Below are 20333 nucleotides of genomic sequence, written 5' to 3' on the forward strand. Positions count from 1 at the left end.
TAAGTATATTAATACAATAGAATACAGCAGTGAGAATGAATAAAATGCAGCTATACCTGTTAGTGAGGATGAATCTCATAAAGAGAATATTCAGAAAAGAAACCAACTGCAGAAATTTTTACTTACAATAAAAATAAAATGTATGTAAAACACTATATATTGATATGGATATATATGTAGATGTAATAAAAGTACATACATTTCATGGGAATGATAAACATGAAAATCAGGATAGTTTTACCCCTGGGGATTGGGATTAAGGAGGAATACACAGGAGACTTCAATTATAAAATTACATATTTTTTAAGCTAGGTGGAACACAGTTATCTGTTCCATTCATTAATTTTTTGGTAAAGTGGAAATATTTTATAACAATTTTCAAGAGGAGAAAAGTAATTCTAGCTTATAAACTGAAGCGTGAACTATCAGAGGGTAAGAAGGGAAATAGGGAGAACTGTTAGCAGACAGTTGCAGTATTCTAAGAGAGTAGACTTGAATCTCTAGCACAGCTTCGGGCACATTGTAGGTGTTTAACGAACTTCAGCTATCGTGTGGTGGTTTGCTATTATCATCAGGGTAAAGACAGGGGTATTGCGAAGAAAGATAAACTAAATGTTTTGGGTAGTTATATTGAGTGACTTGCTGTATTTATCTCTTTTAGTCTTGACTTGGATCTGGTCATAAAGAATCTAAGGCTCTCAGAGGCCAAAGCCGGAAGGCGCAAGGCTTCACAAATTTCTATTGACTCATTTTCCAATGTCGCCTAAACTTCCTCCTGAACCCACACTCCTCAATACACCCACCACTTTCTGGTCCAGCACTGGAAAAAAATTCAAGCGGCTTTTCTCTTTGGTTCATAAGTAGCATATTTTGAGTTAAATATTAATAATTTGATACAGCAAACACTTGGATAGGGGCTTATTACTTATTACAGAATACTTTTGGATCTCTTTTAATTTTTCACCTGATCCTCCTAACAACTCTGAGGACTAGCAGGGCAGCTGATTATTCCTGTTTACCGATGAGTAAACTAAGAACCAAAGAGGCTAACCTGGTGACCATGAACTTCATGGAATCATATCTTAAACATTTTGTGATTGAGTGGGCATTTTTCAGCTTTAATTGTACTTTCAAAGGAGACTATGACTCCCCAGAAAGGTCTAAGAAATACTGAGTTAAATGATTTGCCTAAAGCCTAAGGTCACATGGTCTTGGTGGAGCCAAGACTCAAGGAATTTCTTCTTATCCTACACTCAGAATTCTTTCCATTACAACGTATGGAAAGCACCAAAATTCAAATTAGAGATATTATTAGTGAAATACTTTTTGTAATGTTTACTGACTGCTAAGATGGAAACATTATTAAATACACCGAAACTTCTTACTTGGGAGAAACAGTTTTGGCCTGTTCAGCTGTTGGGCAGTCACTCAGCAATCTACTCTGTGTTACAGATGAAGAAGTCCAAACCTGTTTGTTGTCTTTATAACAAGTCCTAGTACAGACTTACTAAATAAGAAATGAATCTGATACAGTAACTATAAAACGTACTTTACAATTCTCAGTAATCTACAGAGAATAATCATGAACTACAGCTTGAGTCAGCGGTGGAAAGCAGACTATGAGCTGAGAATGGGATTTTCATTTCTCCTGGACCAATCACTTAATGTCTCAGGGTCTCCCTGCTCTTAGCTGTAAAAGGGAGGATTAAAGTGGGTAGCTTCTCAGCTCTAACACTGCATGCAGTTTGATGGGATTAAAATTGAAAGGAACGACAGGAGTTTCGTGTATAAACTCTTTACACACGGTCTGTTAATGTTAACCTTATTTTCCCAATGAGAAAGGCCAGTGCCCAAGGTGGCTAACTGGTCATTAGCCGCAAGTGTCCTTCTTGGCCCTCAAGAAGGCCAAGCCTGAGTCCCCCTTGGAGTGAAGTAGGGGCGGGCGGGCAGGTGGACAGAAAGCTATGTCAGGTCTATGGTCCAGTGGGATTTCAAACAGAAGGGCCCTTAATCCTAAATTTAGGAATGAAGGAAAGTGGAAACGCCCAAGCACAGGCGCGAAGGGACCTGCTTAAACAGGCTGGGGTGTGCGAGCGTTTTGGGTGGGGCTTCGAGCCGGGAGGCAGTTGAAGGGCCGAGCGCAGCACCTACCTCCGCATCTCCGCCGCCATGGGTGGACTATCACTGCGAAGGCTAAGCCACCCTTGGGATCCTCCCAGCCCGGGTAAGGCCAAGTGATCCAGCGCCGGCGCGGGGAGAGGCGTGTCCTGCCCCCGCCCCGCCCCGCGCGCATGCGCGCGGCTCCCGGCGCTGAAATTCAAATTTGAACCGCAGCAGAAGGCCGAGCGTGACACTGGAGGCTGTGGGGAAGAAGAGAGTAGGTTGGAAGAGTTCCCCTGCCCCGGACTTCTTGTTTTCTCCAAGTGACACACTGAGCCGGCACTCACTTCTTTTCTTTTTCCGAATTTGAACCACCGTTTCGGTCGTCTCGCAATAGACACGCGAAGCCCGGGGCGATGGACCCATTTACCGAGGTGAGAAAACTTGCGGGCAGAGCCAGCCATGACCCCTCTCGGCCCCCACCCTCCCTTCCCACCTTCTGTCTACCTTCGGACCCACCGGGCGGAGAGCGCGTGCGCGCGCGTGCGCAGAGGGTGCGTGCGGGTGTCGGACTGGGGAAGCCAGGAGGGGGCCGCCGGTTATCCATGTTCTGCGGCTGCAGTTCTTCTGCGGTTTTCTTGTTCTTATCCTGTAGATGAAGCTCTGGGGGGGAAAGCTTTGAGTCTGTCCTCAGTAACAGTAGTGAAAAAACCTCCTGTCAGCCCCGGTTATTATATCCCTCTCTGGAGTGGATCCCTGTCCCTTGCGAGGGTGAGGTGGGGGCCTGACCAAAAGATCCCGCTGGAAGTAAAAGCCGGGATAACTTGCAAGGTGGAGTCCGGTGTCCGAGTGACTCAGTGCTGTGTGTGCAGCCGCCGCCCGGAAATGGAATGGAATGTGATTTGCAGGGTTCGTGTGGCCCTCAGAGGAGCCGTGCATTTAAGGATTCTGTGAACGAAGTGACAGCAAAACGTTAAAATAAGCCGGTGCCTGAAACCATTGCATCCGTTCTTATAAAGTCAATAGTTCCTTCAGATTCTATTGCTCAGCTAACTAGCAAAGAAGATTCATACCTGAGATTGATACAAATTGAAAGGAAACAAGTGTTAGCCGAATACGTACAAACCAAAATTAATAGCCCACGATTTAAAAAAAATAGTAAAGAAATAAACCTTTTTGGGTATGTTTATGGAGCATACCATTACAGCAATACTTCACTCATCTTTTGTTCTTTGGAAATTAAATATGGATTAATTACATCGTTATTGTGTCGATTATTTGTCTAGCTTTGGCTTCTTGTTGACAAGGTACTTTGACACACTCAGGAATTTCCACTCCCTTTTCTTCCAGGACAGTTCCTCATTTTTTAGGTTGTTGTGCAAGTTTCAGCTCAAAAAATAACAGTTGTTGCAAAGTGAGCCTAAAAATGTCTCTGCACTAGATTGAAAAATTGAATGGAGAGTGGTAATACTTTTTTTTTTTTGAGATGTACTTACAATCCTAAGATATTAAAAGTTTCAACAATTAGAGTTTACTTGGGTTCAAACACAACAGTGTTTATTTTTGTTTACAAATTCTCAATCATCTCTGGGGGAAAACACATCAATTCGTTAACCTTAACCTTAACCTTAATTCTAACAGAAAAATCCTGAACACATTTTTGTATTAGCTTTAACGAATAGAGCTGGTCGTGCACTACATATTTTTCACTTACATTGAAGTTAAAAAGGATACATTATGTTCCAACTTAGAATAGGATTCCTTAAAATATTAGCCCTGTGTGTTCTGAATATTTTCATTCTCCTAGGTGACTGACAGGACAAAGCATTTTGAAAGTTGGCTGAAAATTGTACTTTGTTTTACTTAAAAATGTTATTCTGAAGCTAGTACAAATCTCAGTTGAAAGAAACTTTTCTCTAAAAGAAACTTTTCATTTTAGAGTGTGCTCAGAAATATGTATGGTTTATGTTATAAAAAGTTAGATCGGTTGCAGTTGGAATAAACAGCTTTGACATCTTTTCCTTAATTGGTAATGAGTGAACAATTTGAATTGGTTCCAAAGATTAGGTGCTTAATTATAGCATTCATAACATTTTTGCACAGTGAAACTAACTGGTACAGTTCCTTGTCTGAAAAAAAAATGGAAGTCAGTTAAAATGACTTTCTCAACGAGAGTTCCTTATCAGAACCATAGAACAGGGAAAATTATTTGAGAGAACTGTTTTCTCAGTTTTCCCAAGGGTGATTCTTAACCAGACCACCCTACAGGCATAAGAGAGATGTTAATTCATTACATTAATGCCAGGGCGTTAGGGATTAATTCTCTTGTTAACTCTAGTTGAGAAAGGCTACAACTATCCTAAACTCTTGTTTCCTCAAACTAGGCTGTTGTGCAGTGGTTCTCTTCCCTGCTGTCACTAGTGCTGTCTGGCACACTCTTCCTCTCCCTGCCTCTTCTGCCTGGCAAGCTCTGTTTCAACCTGCAGCTCACAGTTTGATTCCCCTTCTTCAGAGGGGAGATCACCTTTCACAGTACCCATCTCACTTGCATTTATTTACCCGTTGAACATGTTTTCTGTTAGAATGTAAGCGTCTTGAAGTAGGACTGTTGTTTCCTATTCAGAGAGATGTTTCCCTAACATCAAGCACATCCAATAATGTTCTGCTGAACTGATACGGAAGAGAGCCATTCAGTGCAAATTATTTTACAGGCAAATAATTATATACAACAGTAACTGTTAGGACATTTTAGCAATATTGTTTTCTCTGTTGTAGAAGATTTCAAATATAATGCATCCACCACCCAGCAACACGTGGCCATACTGTTTTACTGTATCCTCTTCTAATCCCTCCCTCTGAATTATTTGGAAGCAAGTTCTAGAGATCATATAATTTTATATGTAAGCACTTAAGTATTTATCACTGAACAATAAAGACTTTAAAAAAATCATAATGCTACTATCACACCTAAAAAATCAACAGCAGTTCCTTAATATCATTGAACACTGTAAGTGTCCAGGTTTCCTTAAGTGTCTCATGTTTTTGCAGTTTGTTTGAATCAGCATCTAGACAGGGTCCACAGGACCATGTCTTCCTAATGTTCTTCATGGACCAACCGGAGATAAAGAATCCATCTTGATTTATGGATGAACAAACAGTTAAGACACACGTTTATTATTATGATCAGCAGATAGTATTTAAAAAGTTATATTGATTGTATGAATTTGGTTAGTTTTGCGGATGATAAGTTCTTTAAAAGAGCAATTGGATTTAGTCAAAAGATAGTTTATAGCAAAGTAGTTAAGAGTCCAGGCTCTGGAGCCTGGTTCTGAATCTTGGCTTGCCACTGTTTGTTTGTTTTTTTTAATTTTTGTCCATGTTGGGTCTTTTCTTGCTGCACGCTGGCTTTCTCTAGTTGCAGCCAGTGGTAGCTTCTCTTGTTGCAGAGCACAGGCTCTAGGCACACGGGCTTAGTAGTTGTGGCTCGTGGGCTCAGTAGTTGTGGTTCGTGGGCTTAGTTGCTCTGCGGCATATGGGATCTTCCTGGACCAGGGCTTGAACCCGTGTCCCCTGCATTGGCAGATGAATTTTTGACCACTGCGCCACCAGGGAAGTCCCTGCCTTGACACTTTTTAACTGTGTGACCTGTGGCTTGTTATTTAACCCCTGCCTGAGTTTCTTCATCTGTAAAACAGTAGTAAAAACAGAATTTTAACAAATCATATTTTGAAGATGAAATGAGTTAGTGCATGCCGACACTGAAAGTACTTTATATTAAGTCCTGTATAAGCATTAGTGATTGTTGTAATTGTTGTTAGGTGGATTTAAAACCATCAACTTACTACTCATGATATCAGTATTAGCCTCTTAGTGTGAAGATCTGCTCACGAGTGATGGTCATCCCACTCCAAGACTAGCACAGAGAAACCCAGAGCTAGGTGTGCCAAGTCAGAGCTTTCTATGTAGGAACCTTAAAAGAGAAAAAGCTACAATTAAAATACATAAAGCATCTTTTCTTGTGATATAAATAGACATACATGCTATCACTGTTTTAGATAGAGTTTCTCTAATTTTCCAGAACTAAGCGAAATCTCTGTGATGACCTGGGAAAGAATGCTGCTACAGCATTTTGAAAATAATAAGTTAATTGTTATTGAGTCTACTTTGTTTAAGAAGGCAAGAAAATCAGTAGTATCTCCTAGAAAAAATTTCTGTCAGAAATAGTTTGAGGGATATGGGGCAGAAATTGCTTTAGGACTATATGCTTCAGTTATCTTAGATTCAGCCATGTGGAATACCTTCCTGATTATGTTAGTAATTGCAGTGTTTTATTTTTTTTAATGCCTCTGTTATTTGAAGAAGGAAGTGTGATATTTGAAGGAATGTACCTTATAAATAAAAGACCCCTTAAAATTCCTGTCACACTTTTATAAGGAAGGGAGACTTACTTGAGTTTATGTATTTTAGATACATCATTTCTTTACATTAATAGTCTTTGGTGCTTATTAGTTTTATTTTACAGATTAGGGAAATTTTTTGCTTATCTACTTTAATATGTTTTAATCTTGAAATTTTTGAATCTAATGTAGCAAAAGAACACTTGTGTATATTTGAATGGCAAAACCACATTCTTCTGTGACCGATTACTCATAGTAACCGAAGATATACGGACTCATAAGTATTCTAACTGACCAGAATGGAATGTGGGCGTGTCCATGAATGAATATAGTTAGTCTAGTTTTGTATCCTGGGAGTGATATATTTTATTGTGGGGGAAATTATCAGACATATATGAATTTGTGTAATACTATCACTTTTGAGTTTGTTGAAGACTTTTATTTAAAGGGTGAAGGTCTTGTGTTTTGGAAGGCATTTGGCTCATAAATTACTCTTTCAGTGACATAGCATTTAGGTTTAGTGTTACTTCTTTCAATGAGAAATCATTCCTAAGTAGAGAGTTGTGCCTTCTTCCAAATTTAGCTCTTGCTTCTTTTGCATACTCAGAAGGATTAAAAAGATTATTATTCTGTTTTAATTAAGCAACTAAAAAGGTCAGATGGAGTTTAATTCCTTAGTCTGCACTAACTGCTATATCTGTGTTTGCAGGGCAGTCTGTAAACTCCAGCCAGTAATCTGCATGCCTCCTTTGGTTGTGTTCATTTGAAAGAGAATGAATTGTTTTACAGGGTCTTGTGTTTGCTATACTACACTGATTCGAATTAGGAGCACACATTGGGGTTAGAAAAGAGTAGTATTCACGATTCTGTGGAATGGCTAAGATTTAAACTTAAAACTATTTTATTATATATTGATATTTAATTAAATAAAACATAAGATTATTTACGCTTATTTATTTTTCTCTTAGGAAGTGTCTTATGTCTTCAAAGGACTATTATGCCAGTTATCTCATGCCATCACCCCAAATCTTAGTGGTTGTATTAGTTTTGCTGCTACAACAAATTATTACAAATTTACTGGCTTAACATCACACATATTAATTATCTTCTGTAGGTCAGAAGTCTGATAGGTTTTGCTGGGTTCAAATCAAAGTGTTAGCAGGATTGTGTTCCTTTTGGACGCTCTAGGGAGAATCTGTTTCCTCGCCTTTTCCAGCTGATAGAGGCCGCCTGCGTTTTTTGGCCCGTGGCCAAAAAATGTCCATCACTCTGACCTCTGCTTCCCTTGTCACATCTTCTCTGACTCTGAGCTTCTGGGCCTCTCTTCCCTCATAAGGACAATTGCCCTTTTGAGGCCCACCCAGAAAATCCAGGATAATCTCTCCATCTCAAGGTCATTCATTTAATCAAGTCAGCAAAGTCTCTTTTGCCATGTAAGGTAACATATTCACAGGTTCATGGGATTAGGACACTGAACAACTTTGGGGGACCATTACTCTGCCTACCATAGTGGTTACAACAACCACCACGTTATTTTCCCTGATTCAATGGCTTAGCATTTGGGCTCAGCTGGGCTGGACTTCTGGTGTCCCCTGCAGTCGTATAGGAGTCTGCTGTGATATACAAATTATCTGGGACTGGATGGTCTAAAATAACCTTCCTCTCAGGTCTGGTGGTTGATGCTGGCTGTCAGCTGGGCCCTGTGTCTAGCAGGCTTAACCTGGGCTTCTTCTTGTGGAGGCAGTGTTCCAAGAGAGTGAGAGGAGAAACTGCAAGACCTCTTGAGGCCTGGGACTGGAAGTCACATACACAGTATCACTTCTGCTGCGTTTTAATGGTCAAAGTGAATCATAAGGCCATCCCAATTCCAGTAGCTTTTGATGGTAGCAGAAAAAAATTTGTGGCCATTTAAAGTCTCATACAACTAACTTAACACATTTTATTCCCCCTTTAATGTTCATATTACGTCTGTAATTAAATTTTGACATGGGGGTGTTCATTTGGTGAATCTTGACTTAATTACTTAGGATTTCACTTTTGAAATGTATTTAACTGTTATCGTACATGATGGCAATTAGTGATTTTAGAAGATACCCGAAGTGTTCTGAACCTTTGACGAAACTTGTGTTTTAACGCTCTGATATACGTAGAAACTGCTTGAACGAACCCGTGCCAGACGCGAGAATCTTCAGAGGAAAATGGCTGAGCGGCCCACCCCAGCAGCAAGGTCTGCGATTCACGCCAAGCGAGTCAGGGAGCCGCTTTCAGAAGCAAGTAACCAGCAGCCCCTGTCTGATGGTGAAGGTAAAAGGCTTTGTGGGGAAAAGTAAACTTGGCATTTTTTAAAAGGAGATAAGCGCCAAGCATTTTATTGTTCATGCAGAAGAACCAAGGTCTTTGGGAGACAGATGGAATAGCCTCTGGGAGAAAGATCAGCCTTTTGATGGGTTTATGCAATCAAGTATTGAGTACTATGTACTTGAAAACTAGTGGTTGGAACTGTGTTTTGATGCTTACATGGAAAGGTTTACTGTTATAAGTAATGTAAACTCGAAGAATTCTTTACTTCCAGATAGTGAAGCATGTTAAATAGGAACACGTCCAAAAAATGATTAGATAAGTTCGTTGAAAATATACCCTTAAATGAGTTGCAGAAGACTGGAAATTTTCATGCTGTACATTTAATTAGATTGATGTTTATGAGGGCAGTCATAACTTCCCACTAATCATACTTCGGTTACTACCAGAACAAGAACACTTGGTTAGACAGCCAATGAAACTGACCTCTTAGGTATTTACATTCCTACCTTTTAAAGTATTAGTTTTCCAGGAGATATATTAAAACTCATTCTTGGGTAACAATTATATGCCTTGTGTTTGAATAGCTCCTTTTTCTTTTAGGACTTTTAAATTTATTTTATAGGTGTTCGTGGAAGTTTAAAATGTAAAATATTGCTAAACACTTGTGCCAGTGAATTTGTTTGGTATTGACCAGATAATTCAGTCATTTTTTGGTTCTCTGCCTCCTAAACCTCAAGCCAGGTGCCCTTCTACCCTTGCTTACTATTGTTCATGAAAGATTGTTTTTAAAAGCAGAAAGCTTGTATCTACCCTTAGCTCAGCTATGTCACTTTAAGCAGGTAACTTGATTTCTCTGGACCTGATTTTTCTTATTTAAAAATGTGGTGATTGGGCTGTATGATCTTTAAAATCCCTTAGAATATTTGTTTGTTCTGTGTGTGTGCACTTTTTATTTCCTAGTGTCTTAAGACCACATAGAATATTATGCTTATCTCTTGAGGATGTTATTTTTTTCATTAAGGGTTTTTAAACCATAAATTATATGTTTGTTTAAAGAGAAATCTCTTATATCAGATTTCTAAGTTACCAAAAGAAAGTAGAATTTTACGTATTTCTTGTGAGTAAAATCATTTAAAGGAACAGAGAGACAGTGTTTTATTAATTTGTACCTACTGTAAGTTTTTCATGCTGTGAGGAATTACAGAATTTTTATTTTTTTGTCCTTTTTAATCTAGAGAAATCTTGCACAAAACCATCACCGTCAAAAAAACGCTGTTCTGACAACACTGAAGTAGAAGTTTCTAACTTGGAAAATGAAAAACCGGTTGCGTCAGCTTCTGCAAAACCTTGTTCTCCAAGTCCTATGTCTCCTCAGGCGCAGCCACAAGCGCCACAAATGCCAGCTGGTGTCAGTGATTCCGTGGCCGCCCCGGCATCGCTGCTGGGAGTGAGGAGAGGGCTAAACTCAAGACTGGAAGGAACTGCAGCCTCCTCAGTCAGAACACGAATGCAAAAGCTGGCTGAGCAGCGACGTCACTGGGATAATGATGATATGACAGGTATAAACTATGTGAATGGTGTGGTCCTTAAATCTGTGTCAGTACGATTCACCTTGGTATGTTGAAAATTTTATGTATCAGTTAACACATGAAAGGTAAATGCTTTTGATCTATATCCTGAGTATCCATTGCTCGCAAATGGTTTGTATATCAGTATATATTTATCAGTTGGTTGTGTTCTCATCGAAGTAGATGATGATGAGGTTCTTAGACTGGTTCACAAAACCCTGATCTTGTAGCGGAACCATCTTATATTTGCAATAAAAACAGGAGAGAATAAACTGTACTCGGCATTATCAGCATTCCTGCCCTTCAGCTCTGTATTCAAGAAATCCTATTTCGTGGATTCACTAATTAAATAAACTTGAGTGACTAAGGTATGCAATGCTGTTCAATAGGGGAGAAAGAAAACTTCAGAAAACATTTCTCAAGCATCTGCAAAGCATGTTTTCATGCTAAGATGCCAGAGACAGATAAAGTGACCTGACCTTTGCCTTTCATGGGTCCATAATCTGATGGAGAGCTTACTCCTACCTCGTTACAAAAAAAGCCTTGGGATGACTTACAAAAATACCTATATTAAAAATGGGAAAAATGAAGAAATCAAGGTGAAGAGAAGGAAAAACAAAGTGAAGGGTAAAGTTACTTTATTAAATACAGGCCTTAAGGTTCTTCTCACTTGCTAGAGATGGTTCTGAACTTGCTAGCAGCCAATGCAGAGAGGTGAAATGCTATCAATTACATGACTAATGTTTATTAAAAAAAAAAACAAAAAAAAAACAGAGCCGTGGTTGGCACTAAGACCTAAGAGAACTTTTTCTTCCCTGGGTCCTAAAGATAACTGTGGGAGCTAGTGAAGGTGTAAGGTTTCTCAAGGTAGGCAGATAGCTGGCTCCAGGCTCAGTTCAGTAAATGCAGTTCTAAAGTGAGCCAACACAGTGCAGGTAGACAGCTCGGTGACGACTGGGCCTTACCCGAGGAAGCGTTCCTCAAGCTTTGGCTTTCAGCCCAGCTCCTATGTATCAGAATCATTCAGACCACTGGATTGGAATCTCAGGAGTGCGGTGGAACCCTGAAATTTGCTTTTTATCCCTTCCTTCCTTCCTTCCTTTCTTCCTCCCTCCCTCCCTCCCTCTCTCCCTCTCTCTCTCCCTTCCTTTCTTCCTTCCTTCCTTCCTTCCTTTCTCTTTTTTTAAAGCTCTGTAGGTAATTCTGACACATAGCCAGAATTAAGACCAAGTGATCTGAGGGAATGGATGGGCTACATATATTGCAGGCAGTCTTTCATAAATATCAATTCTTTTAACTGAAATTTTGATAAGTATTGGATAGAAAAACATTTAAGATGATCCCTTCTAGCAGTGATGATAATCTCAAGAGAAAACACTTACTGTGTGAAATGCTAGGCATTCTAAATATTTCAAAATTCTAATGTAATATAGCATTTAATTCTTACAACAATCTTATGACATACATACTACTTTTTCTTCATGTTGTAGAAGAGAAGACTGGGTTCAGAGAGACTAAGGCACCTGCCCACAGTCAGTAGCAGCTAAAATTCAAACCCCAGTTGTCTGACTCTAGGGCTCAACTTTTATGACCTGCCTGATGTTTTGGGGTGTGTTAACAGGGCGCTGATAGTCCACGTTGTAAATTATAACTATTTATTTTAGTAGTGGGTGGGGTTAACCATGCTTCTTTATAATGTCTGAGGAGGCTAACCAGTAAATGTGCCTGAATAGAAGAATGTTCCATTTCTGTTTTGTAGGAAATATCTATGGGCAGAGGACTGGAGATTTTCCTTTTAAAAAAAAGAAAGAGTGTTGTGATTTAGGGCATGATCAAGAATACAACCAAGGCCCTAAACATTCTAGAGAAGGAAGCTTTGCAGCAGTGATTTCTAACATGTTGAAAGCAAATGTTAACAAATGTCCACCTCGACCTTGAAAATAAATCTCATTAAGGCATCATAGCCTGTCTAATTTTAAGCATTGAAACTTATGAATAAAGTGTTTGTGATGAATGATTTAGTGAGTACTATACAGGACTGTGGGTATAGCCAATTAAAGGTTTGAGGGATTATTCTAAAATATAATTTATCTGAAGGCTTTCTTTCAGAATAGTTAGAGGAGCTAGAGGTCTATTAAGCCCATTCCTAAAACATAACAGTAAAACTGTCGTCTACTTAGAGGACAGTGCTTATTCTAAAGAAAATGATGAAGGTATGCAGAAAGGTATTGTAGGGAGGGTGGTGGTCAGGAAATCTTTTCTGGAGGAGGCAGAGATAATTAACCTGGACTTTGAGGGGCAGCTGGCTTCAGACAGTGGAGATATTCTAGGCAAAAACAACAGAACGGATGAAAAGCACAGAGGTACCGTGAGCATACTGTGTGTATAAAGAGTAGGTATTCTGGTATATAGTTCATGTGGTAGAAAAGCAAGAGATAAATCTGAAAAAGCAGCAGGGTCCAGAGCATTTGGAATTTAACCAGGAGGTGATGGAGAGGAACTGAGAGAGTTTAAGCAGGCAAATGTTTTAGAAAGATCACTCTGGCATCGGAATATAGGAGGGATTGACGAGGGCAGAGATTCCAAGCAGGAACACCAGTTAGAAGGCCAATGCTGTAATTCAGGCATAAGGATGAAGGCCTGTGAAAGTGAAGAGGAGGCTGGATATGAGATTTAGGAGATAGAATCTGTGGGACTTAATGACTGGGTGGTGGATGGTAAGGGAGAAGGGAGGAAGAGGCATGATAAGGAGGAATGTGTTGGGGGCAGTTTCAACTTCAGATATATTATTTGGGGTGTCCGTGGGATAGTCAAATGGAGGTAGCTGGTAGTTAGAAGGAGACCATGAAGGACAGGCCGCAAAGACAGAACTAATAGAGGATGATGTCACGTGGAAATACAAGGCCCGCAAAGTGTGTGGGCATCTGGTGAAAATAGCAAAAGCAACTTCAGGGCAGTGGTGTAGGCAGAAGGCAGGTTGAAGGGAGTTGAGTGGTGAGTGAATATAGTGCAGGGAAAGAGGGACATTACCTAAAAGGGCATATACATTGATGAGAGGATGTTTGGTTTTAGCTTTAAGATGAGAGAGACTTGAGCATACTTATGTGTAGAAAAAAAAGTTTGTAGAAAGGAAGAAGGGGTTATTTGGAGCAAGATCCCTGAGGAGGTTTTGGAGGAGGAGAACTGAGAATTCAGGCAGAATTATAAGCCTTGGACAGCAGGAGGGCTATCTGTTCCACTGACTGAATTTTTGGAATAGAAAGTGCCATGAACTTTGACTGCCTATATACTCTTTATGCATACAGGCCTTCGTAAGTTAAGTATTGCTTATTTGAGATTTATCTCCAAATGAAGTAACTGTGCAGAAAAACATATTCGTCTAACCCTGTGCTATCCAATACCATAACCACTAGCAATATGTAGCTTTTAAACTTAAATTAATTAAAATGAAATGAAGTTTCTTATTGCTCTTACCACAATTCAAATGCTCACTAGCCATATGTGGCTAGTTGTTACTGTATTAGACACCACGGATATAGAACATCTCCATCATTGCAGAAAGTTCTGTTGTACTGCACGGGTCTAATACATTTTTAAAACAAATATGTTGAATATGTAATCTTCAGTTGTGCAGTGTTATAACATCCTAAATTAATCCTAAAAATATAACCTAAATCTACGGTGTCTTATAGATTCATAATCCATCAAATAATTGAAAAAAATAGGGGTAACAAAGTGTTCTTTTTTTTTCTTTTTTTAAATTTGGATTAAGTATCTGATTTGAAAATATATTGTCAAATTTAAGCAGTTTGGTAGTTTCATGCATATGAGAAAAGCTTTTTTTTTTTGAGTGATCCCTTTATTACACACATATATAACTCATGAACTTTAACTTCTAAAACATTTTCAGATGATATACACGAAAGCTCACCCATCTCAGCAACGCCATCAGAGGCTACCTCCCCTCCCAAACCATCCCTTTCAGATGCCTCAGCAACTCCAGTTGGGAGAAGGGGCCGTCTAGCCAACCTTGCTGCAACTATTTGCTCCTGGGAAGATGATGTGAAAAACTCATCTGCAAAGCAAAACAGTGTACAGGAACAGCCTGGTACCACTTGTTTATCCAAATTTTCCTCTGCAAGTGGAGCATCTGCTAGGATCAATAGCAGCAGTGTTAAGCAGGAAGCTACATGCTGTTCCCAAAGGGATGGCGATGCCTCTTTGAATAAAGCCTCATCCTCGAGTGCTGTGGATGCATCTTTGATTAATGTTGCAATTTCCAGCTCTGGGGTAAGTATATATAATTTTGGTCTTTGGAAAACTTTCGTTGTTGTTGTTATGAGTAATAATTTATATATGTGTAGATATGCATTTTATAACTTATATATAGGATGTTTATATGTATTTTTAGAGTATTTCATAGAAAGTAAAAATCATAAATTTGGTATTCTGTCCCAAGATAAATGAGCAATTGACAACTAAATTACACTAATTTAATGTAACTCCAAAGTATATACTATGGAATGGTGGAACCTCTTCTTAGTCATCAGGGAGAGCCTGAAAATTACTTTCTCTATTAGAATGCTCTATGTATGTGTATAAATACAAGAAAGACATCAAATATCTCTGGAAGCTAGTAGCAGTAGTTACCTCTAGAAGGCAACTGTCAAGGGTGGGCATGATACCTTTACTGTATATCGTTTTGAAATGTTTGAAAGATTACCTTGCCTATGTGATATCTCAACGGTTTTTTTTAAAAAAATGAAAAAACCAAAACAGAGAAAAATGTTGTGTTTCTGAGCATTATCTTTAAGTGTAGAGCCAGGTTTTGGAATTAGACAGACCTGCATTCAATCCCAGCCCTTCCACATAATTAGAAGTGTGGCTTTGGAGAGTTACTTAATCTTGCAAAACTTTATTTTTCCATTTGTAAATTGGGAAAGAAAGGGTTTGGGAGGATTAAATGAGATAATGTGCATAAAGCACTTAGTATGGTGCTTGGCACATAGTAAGTACTTAATAACTTATAGTTCACCTTCAAGTACATGATACAATTTTGTCAAGTTAATATTGATTTAATTAAAATGCAAATATATAGGTAATTTGACCTAATACAGTTAACATTTATAAAGGTACTAGTGTGATAATATAAAAGAAATTGTTTTTTAAAATAGTGAGTGACCCTATCCCTCGTAGTAAATTACCCATCAGTATATTATGCAGACTAAACTACATATTATAATTTGAATAATGGCATTTTCTAAGTTAATTTTTTTCAAACCTTTCAAATTGGTTTGATCTATTAGAGAGTAAGAAACTTTTTTTCATTAGTTTACATAAAGGCTACCAAGCATATAGGATTTGAGTTGTTTTTTTATAGGATTTGAGTGCTTTTTATAGAACTACCTTTAGATATTGTGAATGTTGTTATTTACCCTAAGTATTATCATGTTTCAGAAAGCTACTTCTTCCCCAGTGAAATCTTCTACTACATCCATCACCAGCGCTAAAAATTGTAAGGTACAAAATCCTGAACTACTTCAAAAAACCTCTGTTAGTCCTCTTAAAACAGAGGTGTCAAAATCAACTGAGAGGTCAACTCTATCCCGGACAGTTCGGCCCAAGGAAGAATTAAACAGAGAAATTTGTCTGCAATCTCAACCTAAGGACAAATCTACAACACCAGGTAACATATTTTTTAAAAAATCTAAAGTACTGCTGACTATTTTCAGTGTGTCTGTTCTTAGCATTTTAAATATCCAATTGTTCATGGTACAGTGTTGGTTTGCCAGGGCAAATGCCTGAACGTATCAAGTGAGACTTATTCAAAGTCAGCTTTAATTGATTGAATGAATGTTCATTAATGTAGACTAGCCCAGTTACTGGTCAAAGTGTTTAACTTGTCACATTTTAACAGTTTAAACATGCTTTTTTCTAGAATGACCATGCTAGATACTTTCTTCTATACTTTTTGATGCAGACAAAGCATATACAACTGGAAATCACATTTTAAGGATATAATGGAGAAGTGTTCTTATAACCAAGCGTGCAAAGCAATGCTTCTCAAACTTCACTATGAAAGCACCCATAGTAGCAAAGGGAAGGAAATATGTATACAAATGACTCCACTCCCATTTAATTTATATGTGTTTATATTGTATGTGAATGTATACACATGAAAATTCAATTTTACTATGGTAAACTGATGCTTCAGGAAGTCCATAGTTATCTTGTGGTGACTTACACCTTCTGGTACACCCCCGCATGCTATTGGTTGAGAAACATAGGACTAAAAAATTATGGTCCAAATATAGGGTAATATAGTGTACTTTGAGCTATATTCTTTTTCATTAGAATTGCTTTCAGAAAGACTGTTAATTCTACATCTTAACTTCTTAAAAATACAATCTCTCCAGAAATAATAGTTCATCATAAAAGAGACGTAGTCAGAGAGATGAGAGTGGGGAATCCATTAGTTATGGGGTAAGTAGAAACCAGCAGTCAGTTTCCAGATGAGCCAAAATGAGAATTGGAAACAATAGCAAAATCCCCATGTGAAATTGGACTATGACTCCCAATTTTCTAAAGACTTATGGCGTAGATAAAACGACATAAGGGGCATTTTTGGGAATTCCCTGGTGGTATAGTGGTTAGGACTCGGCGCTTTCACTGCTGATCATGGATCTGATTCTGCCCTTCACCTGTTTTTGCAAATAAAGTTTTATTGGAACACAGCCAGACCCATTTACTGTCTGTGGCTGCTTTCATGCTTCAATGCAGAGTTGAGTAGTTGTGACAATGGCCATATGGCCTGCAAAGCCCCAAATATTTACTCTTTGGCTATTTATGGGAAAATGTTTGCCAGTTAATGATATAGGTAACCTCCTTTTATGTGGTGCAACCCTAGCATTCTTATAATGGAGGTGGTATATATCCCATTTGTTCTATTTTAAATGGATCTCATACTACTTTAAATGAGTACTGTTTTAAGACTTTATAAAATCAAGACATCCTTTGATAAAGTAAGTTATCCCTAATTATTATTTTTGAAAGAGAAAAAGGATTTAATCACTGGATTTTCATGTTAGACTTCCTAAAAGCAAGAAAATAAATTGGGCTGTAGAAATATTAGTAGCTGGGTTATCATGGCCAGGATACTTGGTTGTTAGGGTATATTATTAATGCACATACAGTCAATTTCCAATCATCTAGGTTCTGATTATTTAGTTTAAGGGTTTTCTAATCCCTACTGTCCTCTTACTCTACTTTTTAAAAATTCTTCTTCTTGTTTTTTTTAAAGAATTAAATCCTATAAAACAAATTTTAGGACATGGAATTAAATAGTGTGGTAAAAAATCTTTTTTTTTTAAGTTTTTTTTTTTTTTTTTTTTTTGCGGTACACGGGCCTCTCACTGTTGTGGCCTCTCCCATGGCAGAGCACAGGCTCCGGACGCGCAGGCTCAGTGACCATTGCTCACGGGCCCAGCCGCTCCGCGACATGTGGGATCTTCCCGGACTGGGGCACGAGCCCGCGTCCCCTGCATCGGCAGGCAGACCCTTAACCACTGTGCCACCAGGGAAGCCCTTTTCTAAGTTTTTTGAACTATTTTCTTTCTGTTTACTTTCTGAATGAATATTCCTGGTAGAATCAAAACATTTTGGAGCTGAACTGGATTTAGAACTTTTCCCATAGAAATCGTAATTGTTACTTATTCTAAACAGCCTCCCTGAAATGTGTGCATTATCTTTAGGAGGAGCAGGAATTAAGCCTTTCCTGGAACGCTTTGGAGAGCGTTGTCAAGAGCACAGCAAAGAAAGTCCAGCTCGTAGCACACCCCATAGAACTCCCATTATCACTCCAAATACAAAGGCCATACAAGAAAGATTATTCAAGCAAAACTCATCTTCATCTACTACTCATTTAGCACAACAGCTCAAGCAGGTATGGCTTACTGCTTTTAACATTATTCATTACATGGTCTGAGCATAGAACCTAGAAGTCAAACTGTGAATTCTGACTCCAGTCTTTTTGACTGGAGATAAATAGCATCTTGATTCTCTGTATCACTTATTTCAAATTAGAAATATTATTGTCCTATTCTGTGTGTATTGTGAATTTTTTAATCTGAAAACTGAGGACAAGGTTAGTAGAATTTGAATATTATTAAACATACTTTTGGCTCTTGTGTAAAATAGAACTTTTGATGATTTCAGGAACGTCAAAAAGAACTAGCATGTCTTCGTGGCCGATTTGACAAGGGCAATTTATGGAGTGTAGAAAAAGGCGAAAACTCAAGAAGCAAACAACTAGAAACCAAACAGGTAATGTAAACAAGAAATGTAAAAGTGAACTTGTTACCAAAGTAACAAGGGATTTAACTTGTGGTTCTGTATTGTAAAATAATTCTTTATATACTATCTCATTCCAATTAACTATGCAGCTTTCCATTCATAAACTCCTTAAATGTTCATACCAACTTTGCTTTTCTCTTGTGATATTTTGCCATTTAATGGAACTTTTAACCATGTTTACTGATGACCTACTTAAAATCAAATTTAAGAGGTATTCTCATTCAATTGATTTCAGATTCCTTTTAACATTCTATTTAGATGCTGGTTTTCAAATGTTTCTCAGAATCTACTTTTCTCATTAATGATTATATATCTCTCCCCAAATACCATACTTTTAGACTATCTGTAATTCTTTCAGTCACCAAATACCTCCCAGATTTCTCTTTACTCATATTACTTCTGGTCAAATTTCATTGATAAGCCTTCAACAAAATCCCTACTGTGTTAAACTATCTTCTGTTTCATCTACATGCCTACTGTGTACAAAATACTGTGTTAGGAGATATACATATGTGTATATATATATATATATATATATATATATATATATATATATATATACACACACACATTTTACTTTCAGTTTTATTGAGATATAATTGACATACAGCACTATAAATGTTTAGTGATTTGACTTACATACATTATGAAATGATTACCACAATAAGTTTAGTGAACCTCCATCATCTCATAGATAAAAAATTAAAGAAATAGAGAAAAACATATTTTCCTTGTGATGTGAACTCTTAGGATTTACTCTTATAACATACAGCAGTGTTAATTATGTTAATCAGGTTGTACATTATATCTCTAGTACTTATTCATCTCATAACTGGAAGTTTATACCTTTTGACCACTTTCATCCAATTCCCCCTTCCCCTACCCCCTCCTTTGGTAACCACAAAGATGATCATTTTTTCCATGAGTTAGTTTGTTTGTTTTTGAAGTATAATTGACCTACACCACTATGTTAGTTCTTGTTGCACAGTACAGTGATTCGATGTTTCTATACATTACAAAATGATCACTACAATAAGTCTAGTTACCATCTGTCACCATACGAAGATATTACATTATTATTGACTGTATTCCCAGTGCTGTACCTTTCATCCCTGTGATTCATTTATTTTAGAGCTGGAAGTTTGTACCTCTTAATTTTCCTGTGTTAGGATATATTTTTAAGCTAAAAATAATAGAACTATATTTAACGTGGGTACCAGTAGAAATAGAATAATACATTTATCCTTTGTTCTTTGAGAAGGATCTATTTGATTTTGTTTTTTTTTTATCAGTTCCCTTGCTTAACAAATCATGTTTCTCAAGGTCCTGATCTCACCATTTTTTTTGTCTCACTTGTCCTGGAACATCTCTTTCCCATCCTCATATCTAGCTTCAGTCAATCACAGAAATGCTGGTAATGCTTGGCTATTCTGCCCTCATCTCTCTCCTGAACTCTAGTTGAGCTTTGGTTGGCTGGCAGAGCTTTCTATGCTTTGCTGGAATATCTTCCTCATGTAGTCTCTGTCTTCACTTAGTGCTTTACTCTATACTTCCACATCTAAAACAATCTGGCAGGACCTCCTCGGCTCCTTCCTCTTGTTACTATGTCTTCCCA

The 20333-nt window shown here is 38.0% G+C and overlaps 2 protein-coding genes across 7 annotated transcripts in view; one reads left to right on the forward strand and one right to left on the reverse strand.

Annotated features, from left to right (window-relative positions):
• Positions 1–2564, reverse strand: part of MATCAP2 (microtubule associated tyrosine carboxypeptidase 2) — a gene marked incomplete at its 5' end in the record, with an annotated part of 96346 nt that extends 93782 nt beyond the window's left edge. For 3 of the 4 annotated variants that reach the window (XM_082633051.1, XM_082633049.1, XM_082633050.1), the window contains one exon: positions 2152–2371. In XM_082633051.1, the coding sequence (XP_082489177.1) occupies positions 2152–2293 (142 nt within the window). Of the gene's footprint in view, positions 1–2151; positions 2372–2447 lie in introns of those variants that run through there. The other variant, XM_082633055.1, reaches the window with a different exon arrangement.
• Positions 2449–20333, forward strand: part of ANLN (anillin, actin binding protein) — a 54558-nt gene continuing 36673 nt past the window's right edge. For all 3 annotated transcript variants that reach the window (XM_082633046.1, XM_082633048.1, XM_082633047.1), the window contains exons 1-7: positions 2449–2534; positions 8648–8801; positions 10034–10357; positions 14277–14656; positions 15824–16052; positions 18118–18308; positions 18581–18688. In XM_082633046.1, coding sequence (XP_082489172.1) covers positions 2517–2534; positions 8648–8801; positions 10034–10357; positions 14277–14656; positions 15824–16052; positions 18118–18308; positions 18581–18688 — 1404 coding nt within the window. In that variant the 5' untranslated portion in view covers positions 2449–2516. The remainder of the gene's footprint in view (positions 2535–8647; positions 8802–10033; positions 10358–14276; positions 14657–15823; positions 16053–18117; positions 18309–18580; positions 18689–20333) is intronic.

The sequence above is a fragment of the Mesoplodon mirus genome (assembly GCF_964341445.2).
Source record: "Mesoplodon mirus genome assembly, chromosome: 9".
NCBI classification, from domain to species: Eukaryota; Metazoa; Chordata; class Mammalia; order Artiodactyla; family Ziphiidae; genus Mesoplodon; species Mesoplodon mirus.